The following is a 26022-nucleotide window of genomic DNA, read 5'->3' as shown; positions in this document are numbered from 1 at the left end:
GGCACAATTTGTCAAGGTCGACCAGCAACCAAATAAACCCCACTTGTGCTCAACGTTTTAGTATAAATAGAGGTGGCCTTCAAGTCATTTCAACAAACTTAGGATCTCTTCCTCTCTACTTGTCTTTGGGTTTTAGTAGAAGGAGAGATCCTAAGGGATAACGTTGCCATAATCCAGAGGGCAAAAGCCGGAGCTGTCGAAAAAAGCTGGAATTGCCTGGAAAAGCCGGAACTGCCACAACTGCCGGGAATAGCCGAAACTACCGAGAAAAGTCAGAACTGCCAGGAATAGCCAAAATTGCCAGAACTATCGGGACTGTCGGAACAGCGAAATTGTCGGAACTGACAAAACTGCCGAAACAGGCAAGAAAGCTAATGTAGAGGGCAGAAGTCAGAACTGCTGAGAACAACTGGAATTGCCGAAACTGTCGGAGCTGTCGGGAACTATCAAAACTACCAGGAACTGCCAAAACTGCCAAGAACTGTCGGAATAGCTAAAGCATCTGTCTCCAAAGGAGAGCAGCATGCAAGGGACAACTAACTAACATTGGGACAGTTGTATGGTACTTAGCAGCAAATACACCCAGCATGCAATGTTACAGCTAGCATGCAACAGCTAGTATGCTAAGGACAACAAGCAAGCAAGGGACAACATGCAAGCAAGATGCAACCAACACATAGGTCAGTATGGCAACATGGTGCAGCAATGGAACATAATGCATACGGTGATGGGTACATTCATGATTAATGAAGCGTGATGAGATGCAGCATAGTGATGATGGTTGTAGCATGGTGCAGCACGGTGAAGTGCAACATGATGACGAAATGCAGCACAACGATAGGTGAAGGAGTCACCTTGGAGAATCAGTTGAAGCAACATGTCTTCAACTGATCTCATGTATCATCTTCTTAGAGATGATCTATGCTCTTATCTATATAAGTCAAAGTGTTGACTTCTGTTGTAAACGTACTATCTCTCTCTCTCTGCTGAATCCCGAACTTCCCATGAATTAAAGGAGGATGATAGACAGAGATAGCCCAGCCACAGTGGAATCTCATCTCGAACGAGTTCAAAGAACAAAAGGGGGTTAACCTTTGATCCCATTCCTTCATTTAATTATAATGAATATTACAAGCATCTGCATACCCTCCACGTCTCACCTCAAATGGTAGGAAAATTTAATGACCAAGGCCTACATCAATAGACATAAAGCCTATGATACCTTCACACACTCCTCACTTAACTCAGTTCCAACAATTTCAATTGGGATAAACTCATAAGGTTGAATAAGCCAGGACAATGGAACCAATAGCTCATGTTCTTCGAAACTTTGGTTTGGGGAAAGTTCCTTTGACCCAATAATGTTTATTCTCACAAGTATCTTCCTTGGCTTTGATTGTTAAATTGGTAAGCAACCTCCACATCTTTAGACATATTCCTAAGTTATTTCAGCTTAGTCATAAGATTTATGTGTCATGAATTTGTTCTAAGGTTGGAGCTTCCATCAATAATTGCAAGCAATCTAGAGAATTTGGATATTGGAGGGGGGTTCTTTGTGGGTGTGTCTAAGTGTGCTCTTTGGATATGGGGATTCTTAGTGGGTGTGTATAAGTCGGATCTTTGGGTTTGGTGTGAAATTTTAAGATCTTTGTTAGAAATATTAGCATTAGATTAAAAACATAAGTTCGCATCACATCACATTTAAAGATAACAACACCATTCAACAATGCACACCATCCAAGACAGTAGACAACAGATTTTTTAGGTGGAAATCCTTCCAGGAGAAAAACCACCAAACACTTCTTAATATAGGTCTTCAAAATTTACATCAATAGGAAGCTCCAACTAACAAGATTTTCAACATCAACTTAAGGAGGCTCCGACCCCTTGGTTTACAAGCTCCAACCTGAAAGATGCTCCAACACTTTGATTTACCAGCTCCCACTAGAAGGACGCTCCAACGCCCTAGTTTACCAGCTCCAACACCCTAGTTTTATCAGCTTTGACTGAAAGGGTGCTCCAACACCCTGCACAGGCTTCCACCTGCCCTAGCACCACCCTGCGTCCCTTAAGTGTTTTCAGGCTCCAACCTCAAGGAAACTTCAATCTCCTGCCTTGCACCACCCTGCCACCCTACTTAGCAAGCGGACCATGTTTCACAATTTTCAAACTGAATCCACCCATGTTTTATAACAAAATAAATAAAATCAATACATTTTGTTGACTTTGTCGATCTGCAATACTGGCACAAGGTCATCAGCAACAATAAAAGATATAACCCTAGTAGCATAAAATTTGTCAAGTCCACTATCATAATCAAATCTGCATCTGCTCAACATTAATACCAAACACTAGTTGTCAATACCAACGCTGCACTTCAATTGGCATAAAACTTCTGCAGCTGAAACCCTAGCTCAACAACCTCAACACTTTCATTTTTCAACCCTGGCATCAAATATCATTAATGTGAACCAAACATACAGACCTGTCATAAATGTGTATCAGCAAAGCCTCTGCTCACTAGTCAATCTGATCTCCTAGTACTAATCAACAATGCCAGATCCAACAAACAAGGTCAACTCTATTTATTAGATTAAGTGCTCATTGGTGTAGACTCAAGCACAAACCCTAAGTCATCAAACACAAGCCCTAAGTCATCAAACACATCTCAACATACCAATCAACCCTACAGTAGTAAGATAGCAGTACATAACAGCTAGCATTAACATGGCAATGCATCTATACCATCACTTTGATTTCCGTATGCCCTCAACAAGGTGTCACTCAAGATAACATAAACTTCTGCATAAAATTATCAATCTGCCTTACCTCTAAATCAGCAAATCTGCTACACAGTGATCCATACATAAACTGCCATTTCACAACGCAACTTGATATACATATCATTACAAGTTCAATGCACAGCCAATTACCAATAGTATAGTTTCAGTAAGTGTCTTCAATAAAAAAACAACGTGCATCAATGATCTGCTTCCAGACGAATACTTCAATCACAAAGATTGTCTTTTATAGAATGCTCCAAGATGATGACCTTAGGAGTATCAAGACTGACCTCAAAGCTTGTTGAAATTATCCTTTTAAAAGGGGCCTTGGAACAGTACAAAATGAAACTCCAGATTTAACACGAACTAGGCCACAAGACTTGCAACTTACCCAACAAAATGGCTTCTGGCAGTCTCAGATTTAGGGCTTACACAGATCTGCTTGTTTTGTCTCAATATGCTTCAGGAAAACTGCCTTAGTTTGCCTGCAGAGATCCTCAACGGACATACCTTGACCCAAGCCCTAGATGGGCCTCAGAAAACCACAAACCACTGCCCATATTTGTGTGAAGTTATGACCAACGAAATTTAGCCTCAGAAACTTTGATGGAAGGTGCCTTAGACCAGCTAGTATTAGGTGCAAATATGCCTTAATCTCGTGTGAATTAAACCTCTGAAAAGCATGCCTCAGGTATGTCTGCAATAAGTCCAAAACAGGCTCATCTCTACCCTAAACTCAGAGATCCGAAACAAACCTTAGAGGACCCGATATCATCAGATCCAAGTATCTACAGAAAGATGTACACGTTACTTCCTCAGGACCGAATTGAGAGTTATATATCTCTGCAACAGATAATCAAGAAGATGCCCAGAATTCGCTTTAACACGGATTTTAGAATGTACCACAGTGATCCTCAATACTTAGCCACAGCAAGTCAGAGATTTTGTCATGAGAGGGTTTTGAATAGGCTTTAATATGCGTCAGATTTACACAAGCTTATATCACCGAGAAGAGCCTCTAGAAGGTCAAATATACTACTTGAATACCCTTATTGCAATTCGCATCATGTCCCAGATTTTGTCACAAGAATGCTACAAATGAATCACAGGTGTTGAATTACCTAAGTTAAACTTGGATCAGAATCATGATGGAAAGGTGCCTCAGATCTAATCACAAAATGTTGTAGTACTAAGCCAAGGATATATGTTGCACAGAGCTCAGCAAATGATGTCACAAAGTAGTCCTGAGAGAGGCCGAAAACAGGGCTAGAAGATCTGCTAGAAAGACTGAGAATTATCCAAGAGATGATGCACAGATAAGCTTCAGAAAATACTTTTGATCTGCCTTAAACAAATGGTCTATAACCCAGTGAAGAGCCCTTCATAAAAACAAAGAAAATCAAGCCCAAAATATCTTCAGACTTCGACCTGCTTCAGATAGGCATGACTGCTCCAGGCCGCAAGTAGATCCTTTTTAAAGATGTGCATACTTGTTGCTCTTGGAGGATAGACAGGTTGTGCATATATTACTATATAGTGGTTGAGAACACATCTAGAAAGGTCAGGCCGATTTGATAATAGGAGGGAGCCGACTTGATTTCAATTTGAATTTCGAATTTTGGAGCCAAAACAATTAAGGCTGACCAATGTTGCATGAAGCAGGGATGTTTTTCGGAAGCGGGGACACCGAAGCGTCATTTTCCAAAAATCTAGGAAGCGAAGCATCTGCTATATATATATAGATATACTCAAAAAACATCCCAAATACCAAACTAGTTGTAGAAGACATGAAAACATGCATACTTTTGCATAAATCAAGATAGATATAACATCCATTGTACATTAATGATTAATTATTCGAGCATCAACCATCTAGAATCTAGATTCTTCTCCTCTTGTCTAGCCTTTGCCTCTACCTCGATTGTCTAGGGATATTAGTCAACATTGCCCAATTTTGATCAAACTACCTAATTCAAGACTTAAAATATGGTAGGAAAAGCTTAACATGCTTGATCGATGATTTTGACTTGCTTGAAAGGTAACTTTTTGCTAAGGGTGTGCCGCGTGACAAAGGAGTTCAACAATTAACACCACCAACACTAGGGTACATATAGGGCTTGGTGCTCTTGATTAAATGCTAATCGCATACCTTCATACTTGATATAATCTAATGAAATGCCACAATCCCATTGATCCTGAATTCCTTAAAACTATTAAGTCTGCTGAATTTTGAATAGGATATGAAATTCTATTTTCTCCATATGAAGTCCAATGAGGCTGGAACCACTCTCAAACATCCTAAGTCATTTCATGGTAATGTTAAAAATTCTTTTATTTTTCATTTTCATCCTTTTACTTTAAGAATTTCTAGCTCCGGGAATGGTGGGAGCCATACCCAATCGAAAAAGAATATTATCCAAACGCATTTCAAGTAATTGCAATAGGACCTGACCCATTGAGCCTTTGGCTCTTCTAGCAATACGAACATATTTCAGCAATTGTCGCTCCGTTAGTTCGTAATGAAAACGCAATTTCTGTTTTTCTTCTAGCCGGATACGATATTGAGATATTTTCCTGGAAGAAGACCGGTTCATAGAATCCTTTCTGTTTTTGGGTCTTTTACTATGAGGGAGCATCTGCTATATTTATATTTTTTTATATTTATTTTTTGCCTTCATTCCTCACCCTAACCTAAGGTGGACCCACCCCCAACAAGCAAACTCACCTAAAATTTAAAAATAAAAAATGAAAAAAAAAACAATTTTCTAAACGCTTTTCCAGAATCGTACACTTCGCCCTCTGAAGCGCCATGCTTCGTACTGCCGAAGCATCGTACGAAGCGCGCTTCCGAGCCACTCTTCGAAAAATTCCAGGAAGCGGCAAAATCAGGCGGAAGCGCGCTTCCGCCGAAGCTTCCTAGACACTTCCGCACGGGATGCGCTTCCGAGCTTGGACCCGGGGGGGGCGCTTCATGGGGCTGACTTGATCCCAAAAAGGAGGGAAACCAAAATTCAAATTTTAATTTCATATTTGTTTTATTTTTGAGCCAAAAACCCCAACGAATAATAGGGCCTAAATTAGCTTTTAAATATTTGATAATATGCCCTTGATAAATATTATTTCTTGCAACCAAATTTGACCTCAAAAAACATTTATTTAAGTCTTTCAATAAAAATCCTTCTTGAACAATATCGAGCCAATGTTGAGCTGCCACATCACTTATTTTGGGTGCTTTGACCAAATTTTGGGGCACAACCTTCGACGAGACATATCTCCTCAACCATGAGGAGTTATGTGACATGCCACCTACTGTTGGAATCAGCATGTTGAGAAGCATCAAATAATAATGGCCTCGTGATCAAAATCACTATACTCTAGATCCATTTTCCTCAACAAGTAGTGTGGAGCATCTAGGGGCTACCAGGGCTTCTTGTCATTAATACAAAAAGAAAAATAAAATGCTATGGAGCCTAGTGTTCTAGATCATTAATACTCCAAATGCCTATCCTCAAGCAAAGAGGAGAGGGGCTTCTCCTCTAAAGTCAAATGTGAAGCTCTCTTAACATCTGAGGTCATATGAAAGAATCTCTAGATAGAAACCTTGTTGGAGGAGCTTGATTCAACATAAGGAATGTCTCCTTGTTTAGAAGAGGTGACCTTTTGTCAAGATCCAATGGAGGTGTGAACTATTCTATAGCCTCATAAGACAATGCCACATGTTTCTCACCATCAAGGGTTGTGCTACCTCCTAGAGCCTCACACATTTGGGTGTTATAATGGTGCCACACTCTACCTACCTCTTGGTGCTCCTATCCACTAGGAACACCAAGAAAAAAGATGTGACCCATTGAAGAGTGTCTAATCGAATGGGGTGATAGTGTCTAATTGGGTGGGGCGAGAAGAATTTGAGCTCTAAGCCTAAGTGACCCTGTCTAGTATAAACACTAGACACCACAAGTCTAGACTCTAAACATCATAAAGAGGTGTAAATGTGTGTATGAGACTCTCTAAACAAGCAATGGAATTGGCTTCGTGTCTCAAAGTAACAATGGCATCTGAATATAAAGTGCTCCATATGTATCTCTTACCTATGGTAGATCCAACATAATCTCTCCTCCCATGGTACCTAGAGCTCAACTTCCACATGAAGATGATGTAAGTCCACTCTAAACCAACTTAGGGTGGGGGGATCATGAGCCCATGCATCCAATGCCAAGAGGCCTCATAATGAGGTCATCTTTGACCTCCATTAAGTGTTGCATAAAAGGCCATCTTAGGTCTCAAACCCTCGAGGGATGAACAAAGTGACATGGATATATTATCTTTAAATATCCATCCTAATAATCCCATTCATCTCTTGCTTTTTAGGCAAGAGATGGCCACAAGCATCCAACAAGTAACCTTAATAGGGGTTGGTGATCCATCAATATACCAATTATTTGAAGGAAGCAGAAATCTTCTAAATACCAACACCACTCTCCCAAGAAGAAGAGGAGAATAAAATATGCAATGACCCTCAAAGATTTCTAGGCCAAATATGGATACCACGCTTTACTTACCATTCAGTTAATAAAACCACAAAGGCAATGCAATAGTTTAAACACCCTGATGACAATGTTGATTCCAAAGGGGTGTGCCACAAACTTTTCCTAGATCTAGTTTGGACAAGATATACTAAAATGGTGCTAGAAACATTGCCGCTTTATAAGAGTGAGGTACTTATACCCCATATTCACTCGAGGTTGGAGAACCCACCTTGATTTAACCCTAGGCCCTAAACACTGAACTTGTTGAAGCTTATAGCTCGGGTAAGTACTTTTGCACGGGATTTGTGTCTAGGCATGCATAAGTCACCCACATCTCCTTAAAACACTTGCTCTAGGTTGAGCAAGTTGTTGATGTAACTTAGCAAGTCTTAAGAGCACATATTAATATGTTGGCTTATTGAGCTCATAAAACGTAGGAAAAGTAAGTAACTTTAGTAAGCTTTAATCTTAGCCATTGATCTCAAGTGAGACAAGATCTAGTTTCGATCTTCAATCACTTCGAGATTTGGGTTAAGATTAGGGTTTTGGCTCTACATAAAGTTATAAAAGCAAGATAGACATACAACAGCGATACAAGATTGAAATTTCCATCTCAGTGAGCGAAGTGTTGGGTCCAAGGGACTACTAAAGGGTTGGAGATTTAGATATGAAGGATCAAATCCAAGGTTTTTGTATGTGTTTTCTTAGTTGGGCCATTATCTCGAGATAGGAGCCCAAGTAGGTTTTGAGTTTTTATTAATGATGAATTGATTTGTTGGGCACAAATTTGTTTTGTGTGCATTACTGTGATTCAAATCGTTATTTGCTTCCCCTGAATATTTTTTGTTAAGAACCTCGTTGTATGTTTATTCAATAAATTTTTGCTAGGAATTAAATACCAGGCGTTGGGTTCAAGGAAATCTCACTGAACTCCCAAATATGACATCGTTGCCTCCACCTCCTAAGTGATTATCTAAAAGGGACTTCTTGCAACTGAACTCTTAATATGTCAGAGTTGTCTCCAACTCCTCCCATAGAGAATAATTGGAAATATAAAAGGAATTTCTTCCAACAATTGAAGATCATCACTCAGTTTTCCCCATGTTGACCATCAACTCCCCAAAGTCACAAAAACACATGTGAGCATCCTACTATCTTCATATACCTTTGGGTGCACAAGCCATCAAGACCACATCATCCATGAAAAGTATGGAGATCCATACATGGTGAAGGAGACAATCATCATCTTGCTAGATGTACTCATGCAAGAAAGCCTCTAACACATCTACATAGATGCCAAATAACATGGGCGAGTGGAGACACCCTTGCTTCACCCCTACAAACAAATGAAGTACTGAGTGGTTCATAAAAAAATGAAACTATGCCTCTAGATATTTTGTCATAACATATCTTAACTTGCAAAATGTAATGGTGTCTCAAATCGCCACTACTACAATCCACTTTTACAATCCACATAAATACATAAATTTTCCATGGTTACTAAATATGAAACTTGTGAAATCTCAACATTATGGAATATATCAAAATAACAAAACAATCAAACACAGCGATTTATACTAGTTTTGATCAAATCACTATTGTCTTCTCTACCTATCTATCTATGTTCCTATCAAATCACTATCTGAATCTTAAATGAGTTGGGAAGTTTATCAAATCATTCATACAAGGAACCCAAAATGATGGCAAGAAAAAAATTCAGCCTACTGCATTAGCAAGAAGTTTGGCCCCCATGAATCAATGAGGGCTACATGTCAAGAATATAAACAAAATGAATAAGGCCCTAAAAGACAAGATTACATGTAGATTAACATGAAGGAAGCATGCACGTCAAAAGAAGCCTCCATAATAAATATCTAAAAGGCAAAGATAGGAAAAGATGTTTAAATGAGGCCAAAGCAAGGAAACCTAGCTCCCATATCTGACAAAATATCAAGCACTCAAGGGACCTCACAAATAAAGCCCCACAAAATACCCAAAATATGTTACAAACATCAAGGGAACAATATATCGAAGAATAAGCCTCCCAAAAAAGTGCCAAAATGTTACCCTTTCAAGCAATGGCTCACTAGGAGGGAATCCTTGTCCTTGTCTGATCTCTCTTTACTGTACTCGAAGGATTCAATTTCTTGAAAGCCCCCCTTCAAACTCTTGGAAGGCTTTCAACCTCTTCATCTACACTTAATAAGTAGTAATTCCCTCAAGGAATATGGGGCATAGCTCTACTGACCTATAGCTACATAATAAAACAAGGATTTGATATCTTTAGCCACAAAGAAGCGGCCCTACCAACCCAGTCCATGTTATGAGCCTCTAAATTAGATAGGTATTGCCTCCAAGATAAAATTCTTTTAATGGTTATTGGCCCATAACTAACTTCTAAATATAGAAAACCTCAAGAAGATGGAGATTCAAGAGTCATAAGTTTATGTTCTCTATAAGACCGACAAGAAAAGCTCTATGAATCCCTTCCTCTATGTTATCACTCAAACGTGCACCAAGGAAACATAAGCAATGACTATGAGTAATTGCCCCTATGCCACTCTTGCTTATCCCTCCGTCTGAATTGGTGTTTTCTAATCACAAGGGTGCATCCCTAGTGTTCACATAATAATAAGGATGCTTAAATGATGTGAGAGAATTTCAATTTGCAACCACTATATGTGAAAGAAATAAAGAAAGAATGTACACTTTGAGTGATCAATTAAAAGACACCAAACCACCCACACCATTGCACACAACCAAATTATTGAACCAACAAATTCAAGGAGCTATGGAAATTGCATAATTAAACTCTATCAATGCATTTGTCAAAATATCATCTACATTATAGAGATACAATACAAGCTAGGTTGCAACGATATGCTCTATGAGGAGAGTAGGTAGAAAAGAGAGACAGATGGAAAAGAAGAGGATTGTTATATGCTCACTAAGAAAACTCTCTATATATAAAGCCACTCACCTTACTTATATTATTCTCCAAATTGTCCAAAATAGGCGACCTACCCATGCTAAAACCTCACTATTATAAGGTGATTGTTTGCATTAAGAAATTTGTTGGTAATAACCATCCAACGGCCATATTAATAGTTATCCAAGAGATAGCAACCTTCTATAAAAATATTTCATCCATACACTCTCGTTATTGTCTATAAATAATTCATGCTATTAAGCTAACTCAAGTTGAATGAGCCTTTCCTTCAATAAAATTTCCAAATTAAACTCCTAGTTCAATAAAATATTTTTCCTTTCTCATGCATAATCAATGTTATTAAATGTGAGACAACCATCAATCAGGATATCAACCATCAAGGTGCTCAAGCTTCTAAACCATTCCTTGGATCGTGAGGAGCCAATAAGAACTGGTCTAAGAAAACCTTTCCCTTGACCTAAGTACAACAAAATGGCACGATAACCCTAAAGGTTGGATGAGGAGTTCATTGACCTAAGAAAATTACTTGATGCAACAACGAAAGGGACAAGACAAAAATATGATTCAATGCTCCTATTGCCTCTTCAACACTTTGGTGCTCACTCAATGGAAATAATGGTGTCCTCATCCTAGCTTCACCTAAACATGATTGTTAGGCAATGTTGATTATACTAATGACATCATACTAAAAAAAATTTCACAAAAAAAACTACATATTGAACAAAGGAAATGACAGGCCTATACACGTGAGGGGTGAGCGTCAGTATTGCAACAAGAATGCTGCAACTCCTAGGCTGCCAACTTTACTTTTATCAACCCAGTAGTTCGTAACAAAATTGGAAGCGTTGATGCTGTATGCACAAGTACTAGTTCTTACTGCAAGTTGTTACTTGATAAGCCGGCGCAAGATCACTAGGAGCTCAAGCCAACTTCTATAGATCTCAGAAGAAGCTCTATGTGTGATGAAAGAAAGAAAGATTACTCTATAAAAGCTATTCTAATTGCAAAAAGGAAAAGACTAGAATGTAAAGCAAGACCTAGTAAACCCTAATTAACAAGCTAACTCTACTTTTGCCAAAAACACTATTAAAACCATGAAAACAATGCCATTACCTACTCAAGAAAGCAAACAACATCTAACCATGCTATTTCTAAAAGTAAATAAGAAAAAAAACATATTTTGGGATTTTTATGTGTTTTTATGTGAATTTGACATGCATCTAATTTATTGTGTGTGAGTGTGGTAGTAAACAAATGGCTTTAAAGGGTGGTTTTGGAGCTTGGGAGGATGTAAGATGGTGTGGATGGGTCCTAGGAGGTCTTAGTTGGCCTTCTGGAGGCTTTTCCCACACTTGGCCTTCAAAAGAAAACCTACAAGAAGACACAGGGAAACTACAGGAGGAAAACAAGGAAATTACAGGAGCTCTATAGGAGGAGGCCGAGAGCAATTTTCGCTATTTTGAGGGTGTGAGAGTGGGTGGAAAAGGTGGATGAAAGTTGAAATGAGGTGTTGGGTGCCTATGGTCTACCATGAACCACCGAGAGAGAGAAAGATGATTAGGTTTGCTCAAGGAGAGAGGAAGAAGTTCTATGAAAAATGCAGGAAACTAAGGCAGAATTGAGGAGAGATTTGGGAGACCTATAGGGCATGGATCAAAGGGAGGTTGTGACATGGATCAGAGGGAGGGTGTGATAGCTGACAAGCTGGCCTACCGCTTGAAGAGATCTTCTGCATAGAAACTGACAGTCAGCCAAGAAGATCAAGCAAGCAATGAAATGAGCGCATCTAGAAAAACAAAGTTTTGCATTAAAATGATCTAAACTATGATCTATGGCAGGAAATGCTCAGAAATGTTGTAGAAAAGGAAAGCATGAAAGAGGACTATTGCAAATCAATAAATGAACATGATGAAGGAGATTTGAAGCAAAGAAAAATTGGACTATTAACCTACTAAAAAGCTGCAAACACTAGAAGTCCTATGAATGAGGAAAATCTGTGTTTTTGGGGCAGCAAGAGAGTCTTTGCCTCAGATCATGGTCCCGGAAGGAGGAAGAGAGGCCAAGGCACTATTGCTAGCCTTTTGAATTTTTCTAATCGTTGCTTAACCTGCTACAGAAAGCACAAATGGAAGCAAACTACTAAATCATCGAAAGCAACCTATTCTTAACCATAAAAGAAAGATATATAACAGCAAACTAATCTACAACTGAAGTAAAGCATACAAATACAATTGAAGAGAAACTTCGCTGCTTGGATTGGGCCCTAACCCAAGAGCTTCAGCCCTCTGAGGTAACTCAGTGCTAGCTCAAAAAGGATTCCATCTTTATTATCAAAAAATAACAAGATTACATGAAATTGTTACACAAAAATAAGCTCGAAATCTGAGCAGAGTTTATATAAGCAAAAATCCGACCCTAGTGAGGCCCTACGCCTCTCTACTTATACATCTAAAGCTACCAACAGCTTCCTTAAAATTAGGGAGGCTTGGCTCCCAAAACTCGAGATAACTATCAGTCATCCTCCGCTTGCTTGGGTGCCTTCTAGTGCATGATTCGGCTGCTTGTACTCCGAGCTGAATGACGGGGAATTCGAAGTGAGGAGTAATAAATGGGGGGGATTCCCTCCTATAAGTCCTCTCCTCTGTCTACTTCGAGTTATTGCTGCCATGTGACCACTGGATCCTGACTTTGACCTCGAAATCCATCAATAATCTGCATTAAATACATGTTAGATCACAAGGCATCATAACTAACGCAACTCACTCTATAAGCAAAAATATAACCAGAAAATCATACAATAAGCTAAGAGAATTGTTGATTTGACTAAGTTAGGAGGTAAAATGAGCCCATATAATTACCCATTTATGAGGCTCATCATCACCCCCTACTAAAAGTGTTGCTCATCCTCTGAGCAACTTAGTCAATCTCCTCATACTTTATGGCCCCGGTGGCTTCCCTAGCATCCCAAGCTTCTGATGTGGTCTGCTCAAGTTGGTCATAAAACCCTGCCTTTCTTTCTATGTCCTTCCACTGATCCTTCTCTTCTTCTTCTCTTCTGCCTTCTAGCATGCCTAATAAGAGTGGAGGACTCAGTTTGAGGCCAATCCAATTGACCTTCAGCCTTTGCATGGAGTGTTTGTACATGGGCACTCTCTTCAATGCCTCCCTCGACCTCATGGGGGAATGGTATTCCCTGATCTGCAAACTGTAAGGTAAGGTGTTCCATCTTCTCATGCATGCATGCACACAGTCATCCCCAAGTAGCCTTTTGCATATCTTCAAATTGTGCAATTGCGTGTGCCTGATTGGCTAGATATCTAGGGGCAATCTGAGGGTCATTGGCAAATAGGTTGTGTGTGTTGATGAGTGCCATAGGATTTGATGGTTCTGCTCTTATCATTAATGATTCATTCTGCTCTTTTATCATCAATCTTTTCATTTCTGTTGCGCTTAATTCTTCATGGTTCATCCATGAAGCCATGGCCATTAGTTGCAGGTCCCCTAGCTTGGCATTGGGGTCCCACACATTCATGTCTGTGAGGGCCATGTTGTATAAGTAGAACTCTGCCATCTTTGCCTTATCCTCTAAGGTGCTTTGGTCACACAGGTCCATGAACTGCCTATAGTCTTGGAAAGGCATTGTGCCTCTTTGTGCCAAAGTCTTTATTTGGAATTGAAGCCATTAGTCCTTCAAATAGAGGCCATAAGATTTGGCTGGCGTTCTGCATTGTAATGCCTCCATGGATAAGCTGGCCATTTATGCCAGCTGAGTCTCTTTCTCTTGCTACTGCCTCCTTAGGATTTCATTCTCATTTTCAAGGTGACTTCTTGTGATGGCTTCTCGGTCTCTGAGAGCACTCAATTCTTTGCCCATTTCCCTGAGTTTGTTTTCCATATGGCCAACATCCTCAACCCCTTTGGATTTGGCTATCTGCATCCACCTGTGTGTTCTCACTCTTTCTTTCTCCAATTCGAAAAATAGTGGAATTGCAAATTTCTGTGGGATTATTCTGCCTCCCTCAAGTAGATTGTAATAGGAGGCAAGACTAGGTTGGGGGTCAGGTTCTTGTAGCTCTTTTGCTTCCTCCTTCACCTCTGGCTGTCCTTCTATCCTTTCCTCAAGCTTTTAGGTCTCCTGTAGTTTAGACAATGTCTCCTATAGGACTGTCTCAGCCTCCTGTAGGTCTGGCTTTGGGTCCTATAGTACTGCCTTTCCCTTCCATGTAGAAGATCTTGGAGTCCCCCTTTCATATGTGATAGGTGTCTTGGAAGGAGATTCTTTCACCGTGGCAAATGGTGAATCTTCAATGGTAATGGGAACTTTTGAAGAGGGCTGAGGTTTGCTTGTTTTAATCCTTGTGCTCTTCCTTGCCCTGAAATACATGGAGGTCTGTCTTTTCCTCTTTTGCTTTGGCTTGACTAGTGTACTGAGGGCAGTGAGAGCAGCTGCTGCCTCTCTTTCCAAAGTCTCAGGGAACTCTTCCCCTTGCTCTGTCTTCTCTGCCTCCTTTTCTCCTTCTTCTGTCTCTTTTTCTGCCTCTTCAACTTTTCCCTCCTTTATTTCTTTTCCTTCCTCCTTCCTTTCTTGTTCTGCTATGTTACCATTGTCTTCACCTTCTCCTCCTTGTTGTTCTTCTTCTTCACTTCCAGTAGGACTGACTTCATAGGTCAATGCCTTTATGTCATCCTCAGCTGTCATATTTCTGAAAACTTCCCATGCTATAGGGAGTGTAAAGGTATAGAGGGCTTCCTCTACCAGGATTTTGATTAAGCCATGGTGAGCTAACTGCCCTGGATTTCCTGCTTGTACCTTGGTGCTGGAGTCAATGAGGGGCTGAAGGAGAAAATAAGGGATACTGAGCTTCTAAGGTATCCATGCCACACCTCAAGTCATGGAGGATTCTAAAATGATAACCATAGACAATGTTGTGCCTCCCCTCACAAGAAATGCATTTGATTATTTGGTTGCTAACCTCATCCCAGAGATATGGTATACTAGCCCTTCTAATTCCATTTTTATCTTTCACGGGGGTTTCATTATTTTGGAAGAATTTCTTCTTGGCAACCTGGCCAATGGGTTTTTCATCTTTACTCCAAGGCAGCCAAGAGGAAGGGTAGTGACCCTACTTATGAATTATGGGGTTATTTCAATGGAGAGGCCTCTAATGGTTACAGTGGCATGTGTTCTTGTGTGAGGGACCAGAGAGAGAGCACATTCTTGGGCAATCTCCTCATCAAACCCTCAAAATTTCTCAAAAAAGTTCATCCAGTTTGCCCTTGTGAATATCTCCACTACTTGGGGATGTGCATGGAGCCTAGTGGAGTTAGTGGGCTCCCTTCTCATAAACCCTCCTGTCATACTGCCTGTGCTTTTTTTTAAAAAACCAAATATGGAGGTGGAGACAGAGAGTTTTTTAGAAAAATAAAAAAACGGAGACTGTTTTTTTTTAAATAACAGAAAATATTTATGTATTTTCTGCCCTCCTAAAGACTTATTTCCTCCTCAAATTGAGACCACTTCTTTCATATATTGATATTCAACAGGGGGTATGCATGAACACAATCCTCTCTCTCAAGCAAAGAAAAGACAGCGAGGTAAAGAGGATTGTTTCAAGGGTTTCTATCCACACGTGCAAAGATTCCAAAAGTCAACTTATGCAGATTTAACAGCAAATGAAGACAGTGCACTTAAAGGTCCTCATTCCGATATACACCTAGGCCTACAAGGTATCCAAGGAAAGCGAAGAAGGCTCTCCCTATAATGAAGACAAGAAGCTCTAATGTTCTAGGGTTCTCCTAAGAAGAAAATGAGCCTAAGCAGCAAAAGAAGGACGAAGTGTTGAGGAGCAGAGTGTCGGAAGACAAAGGTCCATGTGCCAAAATTTATAGTGCAGAAAGAGGAACGATTTGACTTGTGCTTGGAGGATCCTATAATCAAGGGTCTAGGGTTTGGCAGTTGTTCAAATAAGAAGCTTCAATAAGAGAAAACTTACAAAGGGTTTTCCTCTCAAGAGTGGAGAGGTTTTGTCCCTGGCAGAGAGCCAAACTTTGTGTTCTTGTTATTTTGTTTTGGTAGCAGTTTGATGAAGTACACACATATGCACTAATAAGAAGAAGAAGAAGCATAAGCTAACAAGAAAAGTAAAAAGACTCCACAAATTGTTATCAAGTAACGAAGAATCATCACAACACTACTTTGCCCTAGATTCTTCAACAGAACCAACTAATACATAGCCGCAACAATCCTTCGCTACAAAATCAAACTTCAAGAGTGTTTGATGCCACAATTAACCTCCTCATAAAAATTCATTGACTTCAACAAAACCTCATGAATGCCCAAAAATTAATACTTTGTCACAAATAAGCTTCCTAAGTGAGCTCGCTACCTTAAATATATCTTTTAAAGTGAGTTATTGCCACAAGAAAAAACTCAGGAGTGGCCCACAGCCACAAGATGGGCAAGCCAAACCCTCACTCACTCGAGATAAGAGATTTCCAAGTGTAGGTGGCCTCAAGAAACCCTCCCTACCTAGAAACAATCTCTCAGGGTCCACATTGTTAGAGATTCTCGTCTCTTAACTCACACGTTGCTGCTTAAGATTGGTCATCGTCTCAAATGTTGTTTAAATGATGATTTGCTTCCTCAAAACCCCTATTGCCACAAAGTTGTTGCTTCAGAAATCCTAGTTGCCACAAATGGATGGTTGTTCTCTTCATAATTATGCTAAAGAGTAGAGAGAGGGGATTGGATAGGGTAGAATCTTTCACCACCAAAACCAATCAGAGAAAAGAGGTCTTAAAACCCTCCAAAATCCTTAGCTCAAAAATCGAAAAGGTTCATAATCCATGATGATTAAAATGATTCTCCTCTCCTTTTTAAAGATTCCTTTCGGGATCTTCCCTCCTAATTTTAGTTTGAGTGGCTAACAAGTTTCCCTCCATTTACCCCAAATTATCTAATGTTCTTGCAATAAAATCAAATAATGGGTTCCCTCCTTTACAAATGACTATAGCCTACAAGGTTATGTAGACTACTTTGTCCTCCCTTGGGTAATTTAATTAGAAGAGGACATTACAATCCCCCCTTCTTGACATTGCTGGTCCTCGAGCAATTGCAGAGTCAACACATCAATATTATGATCCCAAGTATGCCTGAAGAATGCTCCAACATACATTTGTTATACTATCCTAACTTCATTGTCAAACTCTAAAGACTTCAACCTAGTGCCTATTTCATTTCTATGCTCCTCAACATGGTACCCACCTTGCAACAAATTCAATAGCCTATCATTTTTCCTCTTCCTTGCGATGATGAAAGCTTTCTTTCCTCTCAACTTTACTCTAGATGTTTGAGATTATTCGTCCTCTGATGCAAAAAGATCATCCTCATCATCATCATCCAAATCCAAGTCCCCAAAGTTTTTGAAATTGTTCCTCTCGTATTGAGGACCTCTCAAATGACCCATATTCCTTCCTCTAATCACTTCCAAACCGCCCATCTTCGTCAAAATTTTTGTTTCGCCCCTTTTCCTCTAAAACTGTTATAATTTCTACCATATCTTCCAAATACGCTTCCACCACTTGCCTTTTTCCAATTAGAATCAACAACAACAGTCACCATCATCTACATCCAAGTCGAACACATCATCGTCATCTAACTCCAAGTCTGGAAAATGAATGCTCTAGCACTAGAAGATCAAAACCTCTTATCAACTACGAGGTTCCTGCAACTGAATGTTCTCTTCTCATTATGTTCTTTGTTTCTACCAATTATGCTTCCACTTCTACCTCCAACAGTTTCTTCCTCCTTTTCAAAACGAAGGATTACCGTTGAAACAAAATGACCTTCACTAATAAAGGATTGCAGAGATTGTCCATTATAGTCTAGTGAAAGAGGCAAATTCCTTCCGGTAGAATCCAGCAACCCAAGAGACACAGGTATAAACTTTCGTTCTTTCACTGATTAACCGAGAGTTGGACAAATATCTTGCTTAAACTTAAGTGTAAAAGTGAGATTGTAGGATGATTCCACTTTTAGAACAGGTGTTCCCACTTGTGAATACCTTAACAAGAAATTTGAAGGATCTATATTATTGGCAACACACATAGCGACAAAGAAATCTTCACAAGTTACTGCTACACCAATTTCCCTGCGTTGCCCATGTTCTACTCTCCATTTTCTAAATTCATCCTTAACAGCAAGTTTTCCTACCTTGGCTTTACTTGCCTTTTTAAAGGCATCCAACAATACATCCTTCCTTACATTTATCTCTTTATTTGCCTCCTCGAAGTTCTTCATAACCTTCACTTAATTTTCCTTTGCAACATCTACTTGAGTTATAGCAACTGTCACTAGGCTATTAGCAAGTTCCTCAACTTCACATGCCTTTTTGCTTAAGGCATAACACTCTTCTAAATAAGTGTCACTCTGAATGGATTCTTTTAACTTAGAAGATCCTCCTACTGACTCACTTTCATTTAAAGCTTTGATTGCTTTAAGAACTATTGTTTCTAAATCCCGAGCAGTTTGTCTCCTTTATAGTTGTTGGCAACCTATTGTCAACAGTGCTCACAACAGCCTTAAGCTTCTTCTATTTCCTCCCTACATTTGCGCATATTCTCTCTAGCTGCTTCAGTTGCAATCTTGGCTTCCACTGCCTTAGCAACAACACGCTGTAAAGCCTTTGGAAGCTCTACCATGGTTTCTTGGTCTACCTTTCTCCAGCTTCTATTAATTCCAATTCTTCATTTGCTTTCTTTAATTCAACTACCAAAGCTACAACAGTTACAAGTGTCATCACTTCCCTTTATTGCGTTGTTGCCAATGATGCCTTCTCTCCTTACATTGCCTCTCTTAGAGATACAACGAAAATTGTCAATTGAGATACATCTTTTGTGGCTTTTTTAAGACTTGCCTTCACCTCCTCCAGTTTTGCCTCAACTGGATCCAAAGCTACATCTGCTTTTCTCTCTACTGTTTTGGCTTGTTCTAAGCCATTCATTGCTTTTGGGAGGCTTTCTTCGGCTTCAATCGATTCTGTTGCTAATTTTGATTTTCCTTTCTCATGAGAAGCAAATTCCACCTTTAAGCTCTACAACAAAGACTCTACAGTTTAAAGCTTTGATTTCAAGCTTTTGGCAAAATCAAGGTGTTGTTGCAGCCTCTCAAGTTCCTCCTATGCAATCTTCATTTCCTTAACTCTCTCCCCAACCTCTCACTCTTTGGCCATTAAAGCATCCAATCAATGTTCCTTTGCCTCTTGGCGTGTAGCATGAGCCATATCCAAGCAGTCCTTTGTTGCAATCAACTCTAGGGTGAGCTCATCAACCATTTTCTCTATTTCTTCAGATTCATATAAGGCATCCTCTGCTTTCTTGATCACAATGTCCCTAGCCTTCATCAAATGCAAGTATTCTTCTTTCATGTTTTCTAATTCATTCTTCAGAGCTTGCAATTATGCAACAACTATTGTGTGCCTCCCTTTTGCAACTTCCAATTGTGACTTCCAAGCAACACTTTCTTCATCAGTCACACCTTTCTCCATCTCCTCACCGCTCAACCTTGCTAGTTCAGAATCTTGTGTTGTCCAGCGCCTTCAGGATTAAATCATTTATGAGATTCTTTGTGTTGTCCAGCGCCTTCAGGATTAAATCATTTATGAGATTCTTTGTGTTGTCCAGCGCCTTCAGGATTAAATCATTTATGAGATTCTTTGTGTTGTCCAGCGCCTTCATAACTTGCACCTTCACATCTTCTGTTGCACTAAGTTGTTTCTTTAACTCAGGGCGCTCTTTTTGCAACCTATGAAGCTCAACCTCAACAAACTGATGTTTCTCCATGTTCAAAATTATGTGCTTTCCAATCAACTATTCCTCCAAACATGGCAATTGCATCTTTGACTTGATTCAAACAGTGTTACAGTGTTTATTTCAACCCTGTTTGTGATCACAATCTCTTCTACATGATCATGGTAAAAGAGGACCATTTTCTTCTTTTTCACACTACACAATTACTTTGTTTGAGAAACAATGAGTTGAGCAATAACCAGCTCAACATTATCTACTTTGCGACTCTTTGTTTCATTCAAGGATGTGAATGGCTTAGCACTGTCCATTTGAGAATTTTGGGCCTCGGTAACAATCTCTTCAATTTTAAGTTGTCTAGTGGCACCCATATCTATAATATCATGGTTGATAGTTTCAACTCCATCAGATGAATTAGGATAGAGCTAGGATCAATATTCGTATTCTGAGATCTGTTAATCATTACATCCTCTAAAGACACATTTTCAAACCCTTTTGTTGCATTTGATAGCAATATAGCGCTTCTTTCTGATACTTCCAAACCATTCCCTTCTCATGATGAAGAAACATCATCAGGAACTAATGGCAACCCAACATCTACTTCATTTATGTTGCTTTCTTGAGAAGGTATAAAAGAAGGAAGTATTGTGTTCTCAACCCCTTCCATATCCCTTTCTATCAAATACTTCATGTTCAGTTTAAGGAGCAAGACCTCTAGTATCATTTATATTATCAGTTGTCCTCGAGCTTAAATTGGCTTTGATTCTGATTTCATCTTCCATCATTGATTTCTTGTTGGGCGATGTTGTAGGTTGAGGTTGTTGCTCAAACATTATAGATCCACCAATGATATCCTCCAATAGGCATTGTGTCTGTTCTTTAGACAGCGTTAACCTTTTCCCATTTGCAATCCTTTCCTTCTCCTTGAATTTGGCATTGGCTTTCATCTCCAGCTCCTGAATTAACCTTAGGCGATGTCTTCAAGGCTCACATCTTCTACATGAAACTCCTCAAATCTTTGTTGAAAATCATTTGGCAATGTTTGAATAGCACTCATGTCTTGAAAGCAAGATCTTTCAAACATTTGATATAGCCCATTATCAAAACAGATTGAGCATTCTACCAAAGCACCCTCTAAAATGTTTTGCAACTTTTTTGGCTAAGATTGGATCGAGCTACAATCTTCTACACCAAGTTGATTGCCAATGATAAGCATCAACTCCTTACTACTAGTATCTATTGGGATCATGCTAGAAGACAAGCATGTGATTGTTGGTTGCTCAAAGGTTTTCACACCTTTTTGTTCAATTTTGGCCTCCCTTGCTTGATTTATGTGGGCATGCGTACAACCCTTGTTGGAAGGGTCTAGCAATGTAAAATAACAAGGCCATGTTGTAGCTTTGTTCTATCCTTCTTATTAGGTTCTTGTTACGATCTTCAATTTTTTTGCCAAAACTCTACGTACTCCTTTCCCAACGAGGAAACTAATTCTTGTTGTAACATTTTTCAAATAAATCCTCCAGGCCAACATGGGAGCCATCTCTGATACCACTGTAATATCCCTTGAAGGAAAATTGCCATTAGGGATGAAAGAGCACATGACACAATTTGTATTCTAGCTAGTATCGCAGTATTTCTTCAATTTTTGTAAACAGAAAGAATATTGAATACAATTAACAACATAACCAGTATTTAATTCCATCAACAACAAATACAAAAGATGTCAATCCAACAATAAATAATGGTTTATAAACCCACTGCCCTTCCAAATTTCAAACTAGAGTTTACATTCACAATAATTGCTATTGCATCAACAAATCCCAGTTCCTAATATTCTTCATCTAACCTTATAACCAACCTCAAAAATCAACCAAATTTTGTTGCCTCTTTAGTGCCACAGTCCAATTGCTGCCACAAACCCACCTTGGATGATGTCACAAGGATGATATTCTGCCCAAAATAAACCTTAATTTTAATGTGTTGCGATAGGCTTTCTTTGAGAAGGTGACAAAGGTGATGTTGCTCTAGCAAAACCTTGAACCAACCCATACGCAGCCCCAACAATCCTTCGCTGCCAAATTAGACTTCAAAAGCATTCACTGCGACAATTTCCCTCCTCAAACAGATTCACTGACTTCAACGAAACCTCAGGAATGCCTAGACATTAATGCACTGTCAAGAAACCATCACTGCCTAGAAACAATGTCTCAGGGTTCACAATGTTAGAGACTCCCACCCTTTAAGTCACATGCTCCTACCCTTTAAGTCACATGCTGCCACAAGGGATACTTAAGATTAGTCATTGCCTCATATGTTGTCTCAATGATGATTTGCTTCCTTAGTTCCCTTAATGCCACAAAGTTGCTACTTCAAAAATCCCTGTTGCCACAAATGGATGAATATTGCCTTAGAAATTATGCTAAAGAGAGAAGAGAAAGTGGATTGGCTAGGGTGGAATCTTTCACAAATGAAACCAATCAAAGAAAACAGGTTTAAAACCCTCCAAGAGCCTTGGCTCAAAAATCAAAAAGATCCATAATCCATTATAATTAAAACGATTCTCCTCTCTCCTTTATATAGATTCTCTTTGGGGTCTTCCCTCCTAATTTTAGTTTGAGGGGCTAACAAGTTTCCCTCCATTTTGCCCCAAATTTGGCTTTTATTACAAGTTTCCCTCTATTTACCCCAAATTATTTAATGTTACCCCAATAACATCAAATAATGGGTTTCCCCTTTTGCAAATGACTATAGCCTGTGGGATTTGACAAACTATTTCGTCCTCCCTTGGGCAATTTAATTAGAAGAGGACATTACTCTACTTCAAAACTCCAAGTACTCACAAATGCTCAATGATAGATGATGTGATGCAAATAGTGAAGAGGGAATGATCCCTTTTTTCCATAGGGTCTAGGTTGCACAAAATTAGGTTTTACGTTATTAAAAAATACACACACACACAACCTACAACAAAAGGGGCCAAGACCAACTCAACCAAGCAGGAATGGACTCTACTGAGTTGGGTTAGCTTAGTACCAAACCAACACTTCTAAGCAAGCTACTAGTTGAGTCAATACACTTAATCGAGTTGATTGATGAGTCAATTAGAACCAATTTTTTGAATTGTGTGGATGATGCATGACATATAGAAAATTACTTGCATTGGAGATTATAATGGTAGTGAAATTGCCTTAATTGGCTAGTTTAGTACCAAATCAACCCTTTAAACCAATCTATTGACCAAGTTAGTCTGCTCAATTATCAACTAAATCGACTTGACCAAGTCCAAGTCAACTCAAACCAATTTTTAAATTTTGCATGGTTGATGTGCAATACCTAAGAGGATATTTAAATTCGAGTCTATAATTGTAGAGAAAATGTCTCTTTGAAACAACACATGGAAAATGCAAGGAAGAAAGCACCTACTTTGACCATCTGTCCACAAGAATGCTCCACGCAAGAGCAATAGACCACACCAATTCCCTATACATAGAATGTTCAAATGTTGAAGTGGCAACACATGCGAACACTCTCTGAGTCAACTCAAACCAATTTTTAAAATTTTGCATGGTTGATGTGCAACACCTAGGAGGATAGTTAGATTGGAGACTAAAATTGTAGAGAGAATGTCACTTTGAAATAATACATGGAAAATACAGGGAAGAAAGCACCTACATTGATCATTTGTCCATAAGAATGTTCCTCGCAAAAGCAATGGACCACACCAATTCCCTATACATACTTCAAACGCTTAAGTGGCAACACATGTGAACACTCTCCAAGAAAGGATAAAGAAATTAGAACACCCTACCAAAAATACAAAGCAAGCTACACAATATCATCCAATTTCTACAAGGATTGTCCGACCAATAATTAACCCCAAGACCTTGATATGTGCATCTTTCTAACATTAAACCCAACAAGAATGAGAACAAAGACAATGTCTCCATCATCTACTCATGCTTCTCAAGATAATGTAATCAATCCCTATTTTTGAACATTTGTACATTATGTGTATGTTTATATGTGATCATTTGTTTAAAATTTTGTGTAACTTTCATGTTTGAAGACATAATAGACAAATAAAATGTCACAATGTTTTGATCATGTTGCAAATTTGTTATGTTCTTTTTCTAAAAATCACTCTCACCATTTTTGTTGAAGTGTTGCCCTACAAGTATGGCCACAATGTTTTAATATAATTCCAATTAACCATTTTTCTTAATTAAAAAGCGTACAGATTTGGTCCTTTCGCTAGTGTGTGTTACATTCATAGGACTCCAACTTCAGGGAAAGTTTGCCCCTTCAACAGTAGGGATAAGAAAATATGAGAAAAAAGAAGTTGCACTTGTATGTATGTATTGGGCAAAGACGATATTTTTTGGCACACTTAAAGATCACAGTTAAAGCTAGAATAAATCTGTAAAATTGTAACCCTTCACGTCTTGAGCGGATGTCAAGAAAATGCATTCCTCTGCATTATTTGGATATGACTTATTCGATGTGCTGTGCATTCAGCATGGCGTACTGAGCATACTCACTTGTGTGTATGTTACACTTGTATGGTTACATGGTTTAGTGTGCAATAAGTTTTCTGTTTGCAACTCTAACAATCCTCATTACCTCGAATAGATTATAGTTATATCTCCAATATTTTCCAAAACTTTAATTTTTAACTTTTCATTTTCCATAGTTAAACTTCTATGTGTGTGTCGATTCGATATGCCTTGCATTTACCATGGCACACTAAGCTTTCTCCCTAGTGTGTATGTTACACTTAAAAGGTTAAATGGTTTAGTGTACAATAAGTTTTCTGTTTATAACTCTAACAATCCTTGTAACCTCGAATAGATTATAGTTATATCTCCAAAATTTTCGAAAGCTTTCCATTTTTAATTTTCATTTTCCATAGTTGAGCATATGTGTATGTGTGTGTATTTGGTATGTGTGTGTGTGTTTGGAAGGGGGATGACCGGGGTTATCAGTATCAATACTAACCTAACAAGCTCCCGAAGGAAGACTTCCTTGTGGCTGTATAAGCTGTGAACTATCAAATCCAGCAGCCTACTGACCTGCGCCCAATATCCAAGCCAGGCATTTAAATCACTTCGATTTTATTACTTAAAAAGTAACTAGTGTTAACGAATGAAAGATTATCTTTTGTACAAACACAAAGATCCAAATAAATCAAGAAACCCATTTAAGTAGACACTAAATCTCGAGCTTACCTCTGCCTGATATTCAAATTTCTCAGCTGGCGATTCTACTGTTTCCTTTTCTGCTACAGTGGCCTCGCACCTAACACCACCAACTCTGCGGCTACTTAACTTCGAACCTTTCCTAGTGGCCAAGCTAAACCCATGGCCGCCCACTAAAGCGCCCCACTTTAGCGCATTTTTAGAGACCACAGGAGAAGCAAAAAACCTCCTGTGGGACGTTTTGGCATCTCCATGGACAGAATAGCGTGGAGATGACGGAAAATGAATAGCAGTGGAAGCGGCAACACCAGCAGTCAACATGGCTAAAATTGCACCCTGCCTCTCCAAAATCGCCGCAAATTAGCCTGAGAATCCTCGGATTTTTAAAATCAGCTCAATGAGCTGTAGAAACGCAGAGACGAAGAAAAGATGAGAAACAAAAGAAATTTTGCTTCACGAAGTGGATAAGGAGGGGCAGCCTTGATCTAAAACCCTTACTAGGGCCTAGGGGTTTTTGACTTATATCCGGCGACAGAGGATTCTAGAATCTATTGATTTTGAGGGTTTGTGATCTTTATAGCGCTAATTGTTGATTAGAGTGGTTCTCATTTGTGTGGCCTCACTGGAGCCACGTTTGTGTTTTAAAAAATCGAAGCCTCTGGATGTCCCGACATAAGTGCGCTGGACGTTTACTACTATGAGGTAAAAAATGAGCTTATCTAGGGATTAAAGAAATGAGAATTGTGGAGCCATAACGAAGTAAC

General features: G+C 39.1%; 1 protein-coding gene and 1 pseudogene across 1 annotated transcript in view; both read right to left on the bottom strand.

Annotated features, from left to right (window-relative positions):
* The window catches only part of LOC149207383 (heat shock protein 90-5, chloroplastic-like), a 67326-nt gene extending 41561 nt beyond the window's left edge, over positions 1–25765 (bottom strand). The window contains exons 1-2 of the mRNA XM_089395707.1: positions 25289–25765; positions 25059–25132 (exon numbers count right to left, since the gene is read on the bottom strand). Coding sequence (XP_089251833.1) covers positions 25059–25132; positions 25289–25579 — 365 coding nt within the window. The 5' untranslated portion in view covers positions 25580–25765. The remainder of the gene's footprint in view (positions 1–25058; positions 25133–25288) is intronic.
* On the bottom strand, positions 18223–20245 carry LOC149207384 (protein WEAK CHLOROPLAST MOVEMENT UNDER BLUE LIGHT 1 pseudogene; annotated as a pseudogene).
* Positions 25766–26022: the final 257 nt, after the last annotated feature.

This window comes from Pinus tabuliformis, chromosome 1_2 (genome assembly GCF_031772625.1).
Source record: "Pinus tabuliformis cultivar Carrire ecotype Pingquan chromosome 1_2, CPIR1, whole genome shotgun sequence".
Classification (NCBI taxonomy): Eukaryota; Viridiplantae; Streptophyta; class Pinopsida; order Pinales; family Pinaceae; genus Pinus; species Pinus tabuliformis.
This window is presented reverse-complemented; position numbering and strand designations above follow the sequence as displayed.